Below are 10,028 nucleotides of genomic sequence, written 5' to 3'. Positions count from 1 at the left end.
CAGTCATCAGGTCGGAACCTTTCCGTGACTTGACCACAATGTCATCCATGTATGCTTCCACATTCCGACTGATTTGAGTGAGCAAACACTTCTGAATCATCCTCATGAATGTGGCTCCGGCATTCTTGAGGCCGAATGGCATGGTGACATAACAGAAGCACCCGAATGGGGTGATGAAAGCCGTTTTGATCTCATCGGGTCCAAACAGACGGATCTGATGGTACCCGGAATAGGTGTCCAAGAAAGACAGTCGCTCACATCCCGCAGTCGACTCGACTATTTGGTCGATGCGGGGGAGAGGAAAATGATCTTTCGGGCAGGACAGATTGATATGTTTAAAGTCAATGCACATGCAAAGTGACTTGTTCTTCTTGGGGACCATGACTACATTGGCGAGCCACTCGGAGTGGTAAATCTCTCGGATAAACTCGGCTGCTAAGAGACGAGCCACCTCTTCGCCAATAGCCTTCCTTTTCTGGACGGCGGACCGTCGTAGATGTTCCTTGACAGGTTTTGCCTTTGAGTCGACTCGCAGACGGTGCTCAGCCAGCCCCCTGGGTACACTTGGCATGTCAGAAGGTTTCCATGCAAAGATGTCCCAGTTCTCACGGAGGAACTGGATGAGCGCTTCTTCCTATTTGGGGTCAAGTGTTGTGGAGATATTGGCCGGAGCAGCGTTGGGGTCGGTCGGGTGGATATGAACTGGTTTTGTCTCACCGGATGACTGAAACGCTGACTCCGTAGTGGGCTTCTTAGATCGCAACAAATCACTCAGATCTGCATTTCTCTGGTGTTCCTGCCATTCTTCTGCTACCATCTGAGCATCGACGATCTTTGAGCCTTTTTGAAAGCACTCCTCTGCCTTCTTGCGTTTACCAGTAACAGTGATCACGCCTTTAGGGCCAGGCATCTTCAGTTTGAGGTACACGTAACATGGTCGAGCCATAAAACGTGCGTAAGCTGGCCTGCCCAAAATGGCGTGATAGGCACTTTGGAAATCCACAACCTCAAATGTCAACTTTTCTTTGCGGAAGTTTTTGGAATCACCAAAAACGACATCGAGGGTGATCTGGCCGAGTGACGCGGCCTTCTTGCCAGGGATGACTCCATAGAAACTCATGTTGCTTGTGCTGAGTCTGGACATCGGAATGCCCATCCCTTCCAGCGTCTCTGCATACAGTATGTTTAAACTACTGCCGCCATTCATCAACACTTTAGTCAGTCGAGTACCTTCGACAACTGGGTCGACCACTAGAGCCTGCCTCCCAGGGGTGGCTATGTGCGTCGGGTTGATCTGACTGGTCGAATGTGATGGCCGTCTGAGACCACTTCAGATAATTGGGCGTCGCCGGAGCGGCCATATTCACCTCTCGGTTTATAACTTTCAGTCGGTTCTTGCTCTCAACGTCAGCAAAAATCACCAGAGTGGAATTGACTTGAGGATATTCTTCGTCACTATCCCCCTTGTCCTCAACTTTGTCTGACTCTTTTTCCTTATCCTTGGACTGTTTCCCTTGGAACTGCTGTATCAAGAGTCGACACTGTCGAGTGGTATGCTTCGGGTAAATGAAATTACCCTCTTCATCTTTCTTGGTGTGGATGTGACACGGTAAATCCATCACGTCATTTCCTTCTTTATCCTTTACTTTCTTGGGGTTCCAAGGCCCTTTGGGTTTCCCTTTGAACTTTCCTTGAGTCACGGCCAAGGCTTCTCCAGGAGTAGCTGGCTCGGCTTTCCGCTTTTGCTTCCGACTGGAGTTCCCTCCTCCGGTGTCCTGAGGGACTGACTTGTGCTTGCCACTCCGGAGCCTATCCTCTTCCTCACCATTGGCATATTTGGTGGCTATCTCCATCATTCGACTCAGAGACATGTCTCCGATTCGACCGAATTTCAGGCTTAGCTCTCTGTACTTAACGCCTTCCTTGAAGGCGCAGACTGCCTGGTGATCAGATACATTCTCTACTGTGTGATGCAATGTGATCCATCTCTGGATGTAATCTCTCAAAGTTTCATTCGACTTCTGCACACAAGATTGCAGCTCTGTCAGTCCTGCTGGTCGCTTGCATGTTCCTTCGAACGTTCTGACAAACACTCAGGAAAGATCTTCCCACATGTAAATGCTGCTGGGTATCAACTGATTCAACCATGCTCTGGCCGAACCCTCTAACATAAGAGGCAGATGCTTCATGGCCACCTCATCGTTTCCGCCGCCGATCTGGACAGCCACTCGGTAGTCTTCAAGCCAAGTATCAGGCTTAGACTCACCATTGAATTTACTGACTCCAGTCGCCAACCTGAAGTTGGGGGGAATCACCGCAGCACTGATGGCTCTGCTGAAACACTCTGGTCCAGAGACATGCACTCGACTGCTGTTGGGTACATCCCTGTCGTGACCCTCTCTGTGGGCTCTGTTCCGGTCGACCAAACCTTGAACGATGATGGATCTCGCATCAAAGCCTGGTTCCCTGGGGTTGACTGGAATTCTTCGCCCGCCACTGTGCTGGCGTCTATCATCCTGTTGTCGAGGTGCGTAGGATCCACCCCTTGGGGGAGGGGTGGGCACTCGACGTCGATCATCGTGATCGAATCGGTGATCATACTGCTCACGGTTCCTGTACTGATCATGCCGGTCCCCACGCCCTTCACGCCTCGGGGGCGATCTGGGGCTATGAGCCGATTGGACCGTATTCGCAGCCACGGATTTGCTGTGAATCCTGTTCCGTGACTGTGACACAGCTGAATTTTGATCTCCTGCTGCCCAGAGCAAATCTCTGATCTGCATCAAGCCCCTGCCAGCCTCTGACTGGGAAGGCTGAATTGATTCTGCTATACGGGCTGCAGCTGCTAAATTTTGAATCGGAGTTCGATATACCTGAGTCGGAGGTGGAAAGAGCTGACGTCGACTAGAGTCAGGGACCCATTGTCGCGCACGCTCGTCGAGTGCTCACTGAAGGTTCTCCAGTCGGGTGCGCTCAACCAGGTTGGCCAAGCGCGCGTCCTCCAAGGCACGAGCCTCAGGGGTTTCTCCAACGATAGGAGTATGAAGGGCATCCACGTTCCGACGGCGAAGTTCTTCCCTCTACAGCGAATTGAGGGGCTCGGGAAGGTATTCCTCATGGGCGTGCGACAGATCGCCTCCGCCGTCACCTCTCTCGGCACCCAGAAAGCCGGGGGGACCGTGTGGTCCATTGACCATCAGGACCTCCGCCGCTGGATCACTGCTGTTGCACTCAGATGCAGTCTCTGCGGAGCCAGTCGACAGGTCGAACAGGCTGTAGAGAGATTCGCCGGGCTCGATTGCCGCGACTTGGGCGGTGGTCGACTGGCGAGCCACCGCGTGCCTCACCCACCACTGAAGCCTCGACCGACCGGAGCGCTTGCGCCAGCGGGAAGCGGGGAGGGAGGATGACACAAAAACTGGTCGATACTGGGTCGACGGTTGCCGCAGGAGGACACCACGGACGCACGCGCGAAAGTGCATCGCTCCACGGACTGGGAGTGCGTCGACGTCGAGCGGAGCCTCCTGAAGCCAGGCAGAGTCGTCGGCGACGAACGTGAGCGCGCCCAGATGGATCTCGCGGCCCTCAACCAAAACTCCGCCTGAAACCATGAAGAAGGAGATCGGAAAAATTGCAACTTCTCCAATAAGTCGCTAAGACACCTGCCCCAAGGTGGGCACCAACTGTCGTGGTTCTAAGTCTGACAGTAGTGTAGGGGGTACTAAAGGAGAGGCAAGATCCTAGCTATGGAGTAGTTGTACACGCAAGAGTTTTACGAGTTCAGGCCCTTCTCGGAGGAAGTAACAGCCCTACGTCTCGGTGCCCGGAGGCGGTCGACTGGATTATATGCGTGTGAGTTACAGGGGTGCGAACCCTTTACACCGAGGAGGGGGTGGCTTATATAGAGTTCGCCAGACCCCTCTGGCCCTCAGTTATGCAGGGTTTAAAGTACATTAAGTCAGGGGGTTACTGGTAACGCCCTCATAAAGTGTGATGAAGACCATAAAGGCTACTTATGACAGACCGTTACACGCAGAGTGACTTTAGATCTCCTGGCCGTCGAGTGGTTAGCTTCATGGTCGAGTGTCCTCGAGTCCGTCGAGTGGATTACCTTAAAGTCGACTGACAGGCAGTTTCTTCTAGAGATGTCCTGGGGTAGGGTAGCTTAGACAGGTCCATGACCCTACCCTAGGCACATAACTTCATCAGCGCTCACGGTGACGTTCCCTTCTTGAAGGCGCCGCTTTGGGAACCTTGGGGTTGGGTGGCTCTTGTGGGTGGTGGGCGACAGCGGTGGTGCGGCCCTTTCCTAGCATGGATTTATGTCTGTTGCTTGGAGATGGAGTCGCGTAGGTGGAGGTCGCCGGCTGGCGTCGTGGTGGCGTCAATGGGGGAGGACCTGCCAAGGCTTGCATAGGTGGAGGTCGTTGTTTGGCGTCGTGGTGGCGGTGATGGCAGAGGACCTGCCGAGGTTGTCACCTCAATCTACTCTGAAGATGGAACAGTGGAAGATGACGGCGACGACACATGTGAGTGCGTCAGACCGGTTTGAGCCCCGGACCCGTCAGATGGCTCGGTCGGGGCCTCCGGCTTTAGATATTAGGCTTAGATGAGAGGTATGGGTATGTGGCCTAGCTTGCACCCCTTCATCATTTGGATAGGAGTAGCGGCAGATGCTGCAAGATGCGGATTCAGGCATATTGTTGTTATACTTTGTAAGATCCTCAAGAATAATCAATAAAATGACCGTATGTATCTCCCAGATGCAGAGGCCGGGGCTCACCCTCCTTTTTGAAGAAAACTCTTCACCGGACGGAGGGAGTACAAGATATGATTTTGTCTGAAGTGTAGAACTTTGACATGCTCCATGCAGGAAAATATCTAGTCTCGTGAGTGGTTTTCAAAGAGCAGAGTTTCCAAAGCTCCACCCTTCTTTACAGTTTTATATGGCGGAAATATATTTCTGTTCAAATATAAATGTTCACAGCATTTTATTCATATTTTTTATGCAATGTCATACCAAATTAAAACACACCATATATCATACTCCCTCCATTTACTTATACAAGGCCACATACTCGAATTACATGTACCCAAGTAAAAATTAATGTCTGTATTGTAAACTAGCTTGTCTTCTCGTTTACCCGGTGATTTAATAGGGCACATGCAAATTAGAGAAAATTGAGTGGACGAAAGGGAGAAAGTAGTTGAGAGTGTCATTATCATCCATCGCGTGAATGCGAGTAGTTAAATCATGAGTTGCTAGTAGTACAAGGCAACACCATCAATTTTTGCCTTGGTTACTGTTGCTGGCCTTGTTTAGATACAAAATGTATTTTCCAAAATGGTCTTGTATTTAAAAATGGAGGGAGTATATGTTGCCACAAGTTTTTCCCGCAAAAAAATGTTGCCACAAAAAAACATTTAAATTGTGAATTTTGATTTTTTTCCAGAGAATCAAAATATCATGGTGTCACGGTAGGAATATCTTTTTTTGTTTTGTGCAGTTTTTTAATCAACAATGTATAAAAATAATATTAGTATTCACTCGAAAATAGTGTGAAATGCCGCTCTGATCTTATTTTAGGAATTGTAGTAACCTTGTCTGGGCAATGGTGGTGGGTTGGTTGGTGTGTGTGTGTGGGGGGGGGGGGGGGCTCCTACCATCAGTAGAGCTTGTATGGCTGTCGTGCTACCATTGTTGCATTCCACAATTTCGTCTTCATATTTTCATACATAGTGTTGACTAATTTAGTGAACACACCTGCGCACGGGGGGGGGGGGGGGGGGGTTGCCCTCCTTCCCTTCCTGGACCATTTGTGCTATCTTTGTTGTATCTCACACTTTCACTTTGTCCGTCTTCATATATCTTTTTTGTTGTTGTGGGTCACCAAAGATTGTTAGGTTTAGGTTTATGAACCACATTTTATGCATGTTGCATCATGAGTCACGTATGTTGTTTCTTTCGATTATGACGCAGACCATTAAGATTATTACTTGCTGAAGCAACTGAAGTTATCTTATGGAAAACTTGGAGATATGAAAATAGTTAGAGGTTCTGTGTGAAAATGCAATGTCCAATCCATGCGTCTTCGGAAAATGCTGACACTAAGCACCGCTTTTGTTTTTTCTTGCAATGAATATTCGGAGCCCCTGAAAACAGATTTATACCACTACTCCCCTTACGCGCATCCATCCTGTTGTGGCTATGATTTGTTATGTGTGCAATATTGTCCTCCTTTAAATTTTACAAATATGCAATAGCTCACTGGAGTCTCCAGCTTTGGGGGCGGGGGGAGGGGGGAGCGAAAGATAAAATGAAGAGCATCCTACTTTGGAGTCATGTTGGCGTAAAGCCAATGGTGAACTCATAGCACTACTTATAACCAAAAGCAAGGGCATTCTGGTGATGGAGAAGCCATAGAAGCTCGTATCCGGGCAGTTGCAGACGTCCACTTGAAAGATCTAGCCTCTTCTCTCCCAAAAATACATTGTGAAAAAGAATTGGAGAACAAGGTCTTCATTGAATGCCTTGTCAAAAGTGAGCAACGAAATCAACCCCATCTTGGTTAGAACCCAATGCAGATCCGGATATGGTTGTGTGTTAGTGCGCACGAACTCAAGATCCAGTCCCCGATGAACTGCAATATTGTACTTCTTGACCTTGAGGATCTCTTCATAAACCCTCTATTGGATATTGTTCTAGAAACAAGAACGAACATTGGGATACGTATCACGAATATATGGATCCTGCTCATGCTCAACGAGGTACTTCAGCTTGCCAATCTCATTAAGATTTGCAATGGCTATCAGATCATGGTCTTCATTCTCTACATCAAAGTCAACATCATCTTCCTCAATCTCATTCTCTTGACCCTCGTGCCCACCAGCCACATATGTTCATCTTCGTGAGAATCATATTCCTCATCTAACTCAGACTCAAAGGTTTGAATCCCTGGAGCCTTGGAGGCTGCCCTTCCGACCCTAGAAAATTGAGGTGCTGCGCTTGAACTCCATTCCCGCCTAGATTTGTTAGCCTTGTGAACACACTTTGCACTACCATCACTGCCCTTGGTCTTGTTGCGACTAGCATACCCAACCACACCCGCAGAAAGATCTAAGAACAAACAAGGAAGAGTAGAACATGGATGAATGCAAGAGTTCATGCAGGAATGACAGGTGATTAGGCAGCAATGGCTCCCCCAACCACTCCTTTGGCATCAACTCAATGACCTTGTTCTTTTTTCGCTTCACCGGCATCCTTTATTTCTTACCTAAACCCTGCAACCTTGCTTCCTATTATTTTATGAAAGAATGAAGAGGTTTTGGTTTTCTCCTAATTGACAGAGCCCAAGACTGCTTGACGACCTCCGACCCAACCTATTCCAACACCGAGTCGTGTTCCCTATCTACATGTGCGTCTTATTCGTCCTTTTGGTCTTAGGACATGTACAATGGTGCTATCTTAGGAATGCCACGTAGGATAAATAATGAGGTGAAGGAGAGAGAATCATAAGAAAAGGCTTGTCTTCTCTTATTTAAGAGAAGACAAGAGATGATCTCTTAGCACAATATGTCTCACCACGTTTTTAGAAATAATTAGTTATTGAAGATAAGGCTAAGAGATGACCCATTATAGACATATCTTTTGTCATCTCTAAATTACATGCAAGACTTAAGATAAGAATATCTTATCAACCATTGTACATGCCCTTAGTTGGGTTCGGTACATCCAATTCAGGCCGGTTTAGAAGGAACCGGACAAAATGGTATTTTTTGTTATCGTGTTGTTTAATTTTTTATTTATTATACCTGTAATTTGTTTAACAGATGAAATTTGTTCATTAGAATAATAAAATCACACAAACATTCATGTTTATCTTAAATTATGACCACTGGATAGCACGCAAGTAGATACAACACGTGCGCGGAGGCACGGGGATAAACCAAAGCAATCTACCACCTCTCTCACTCTCACTCGCTCATATGGCTAAGCCAATCACGTGATTATCACTTACTACTAACACAAACATGCATATATTACGCACACTTACGTTACACCGCAGCAGCAACGGCTACAAACAAACAGGGCACTCGTGGAGGCATGGAATCGGACGGAATCAAGGAGGCGGCGGCGGCGGCGGCGCGCCGTGTGCGACGATCGGCTCAGGAGGAGGTGGCGACGCGCGGCTCCCATATGAAGAGCTGCCCGCTCAGCTGGCCGCACCGGCGCATGTGGTTGAGGAGCTCCTGCTTGCTCCGCCGCCTCCTCGTCGTCATCAGCACCTTGCCCTCGCAGGGCGTGGCAGCAGTGCCGTCATCTTCCGGCAGTGTCGCGGTCGCGCTTACAGCCGGAGCTGCGGCCTCCGAACTGCTCGGAGGCTTGGGTGGCTGCTGCGGTGCAGCGGCGGTGTCACTGATCTCGGAGGTGTTGACGGGCTCGGCGCCGACGAACTTGTTGATGACGAGCGAGGAGCGGTGCACCCGCGCTCCACTGTTGTGCGCCTGGGGCTGCGTGCTGACCTTGACCTCGACGACGGTGCCTCTGTCCACGACCTGGACCTCCTCGTCGCCGTCATCGTCATCGTCCTCCTCCTCGCGGGTTTGCTCGTTGGCCTGCTGCTGATCGGCTTCCTGGGCGTTGTTCTTTCCCTCGTCCTCGTCCTCGGCGGGGGCGGCGGTGTCGGCGAAGGAGAGGAGCAGGCGCCCGCCACGGCGCTGCGCGCGGAACAGGGTGTTGGACAGCACGGGGACGGCCTCGACGACGAGGCGGCCGTCGCGGCGGTGCTGCCTCATCTGCAGCGACCCCACGGTGCGGCGCGCCAGCGACGGCAGTGGAGGCGGGAACGCGCGGGGCGGCATCGCGCGCGCGGCCACCCCGTTGGCGCCGCCCTCGCCGTCGTCGTCGGAGCCCGGGCAGGAGCGGTCGGTGGCGCCATCGGCGTCGGAGAAGCCGTCGGAGCCAGTCTCGGAGCCGAGGCTCTCGGTGCAGATCTCGAGGCTCTTCTGGGTGAGCAGGCTGGAGGAGCGGCGCACGGGGGCCGGCACGTACGGCGCCTGCTTCGGCGCCGGGGCCGCGGGCTTCTGCGACTGGATCATGTTCCATATGTCGCCCCTCTCCAGACGGCCGCCGTGGTCCGCCTCCTGCAGCGGCACGGCCTGCTCGGCAGCAGCAGCCACCACCTTACCGCCGGCGTCGGCCTGCTCGGCGTGGCACGGCAGGCGCTGCTCCGCGGTCTCGAACGCCGTGAGTGCCATGTCTCGACGCGTCGCAGGTGGCGTCACAGGTCACACCAAAAGGAGGGTGCACAGTAGTACAGTACCACGACCACGAGTGTGAAGGAGCTAGCTAGCTTGTAGTAGGTCGGAGTTGCTGCTTTCGCGTGAAGAGTACGTGCGTTTATATTGAGTGGCTGGTGCTGGGTTAGTTTACCTGGTGGTGACTGGGGTTGGGGAGAGCAGAGCAGGCACACGAACAGAGAGAGAGAGAGAGAGAGAGAGAGAGGAAGCAGGGGGGCGAACCGGGAGCGGGCACGCGGCGGCGATATATAAGCGGAGGCAGGCGGCTTGGCTTGACCGGCCGACTGACTGGGTGACAGGGTGTGTGTGAACTGTGAAGGAAACGAGAGGCGGAGGCTGACGGCGGGGAGATAAGCTCGGTAGACTCTAACGCGCGTCTCGGTTTCGCTCTGTTTCTGACTCGTCGTTTGGCTCTGCCGAGAGAGAGAGAGAGAGGGAGGGAGAGGGGCTCCGCTCGCTCTCGCTTCGGCTGGGAGGCACACACACGATAAGAAACCGGAGAGAGGGGCGGGGGGTATTTGTAGGGGGGCGGCTCCTGGGCTGCGCTCCGGGCTACGCCGCGGTAAATTTGACAAATTTGATCTATAGACGAAATCAAATCATAGAATGAACTATCCGTGAAACTATTTCACGCGGCTGACCTTTTTGTGTGACGTCCGCCACGAAGGCGCCACACTACACTGTGCAACACCTTAGAGATAGGCGCTACACGGCCAGCGTCGCACACG

General features: G+C 51.5%; 1 protein-coding gene across 1 annotated transcript; it reads right to left on the bottom strand.

Annotated features, from left to right (window-relative positions):
* Window positions 1–7,858: 7,858 nt before the first annotated feature.
* Window positions 7,859–9,786, bottom strand: LOC123092693 (protein FAF-like, chloroplastic). The gene has a single exon (XM_044514516.1). It carries the CDS (start codon window positions 9,256–9,258, stop codon window positions 8,167–8,169), a length of 1,092 nt encoding a protein of 363 aa, XP_044370451.1. The 5' UTR covers window positions 9,259–9,786; the 3' UTR covers window positions 7,859–8,166.
* Window positions 9,787–10,028: the final 242 nt, after the last annotated feature.

The sequence above is a fragment of the Triticum aestivum genome, chromosome 4B (genome assembly GCF_018294505.1).
Source record: "Triticum aestivum cultivar Chinese Spring chromosome 4B, IWGSC CS RefSeq v2.1, whole genome shotgun sequence".
NCBI classification, from domain to species: Eukaryota; Viridiplantae; Streptophyta; class Magnoliopsida; order Poales; family Poaceae; genus Triticum; species Triticum aestivum.
The sequence above is the reverse complement of the archived record's forward strand: the minus strand, read 5'-3'. Positions and strand labels throughout refer to the sequence as shown.

What these genes read in the sequence shown, in the direction of transcription:
- LOC123092693 (XM_044514516.1), bottom strand. Translation starts at nt 9,258, where the DNA reads ATGGCACTCACGGCGTTCGAGACCGCGGAGCAGCGCCTGCCGTGCCAC.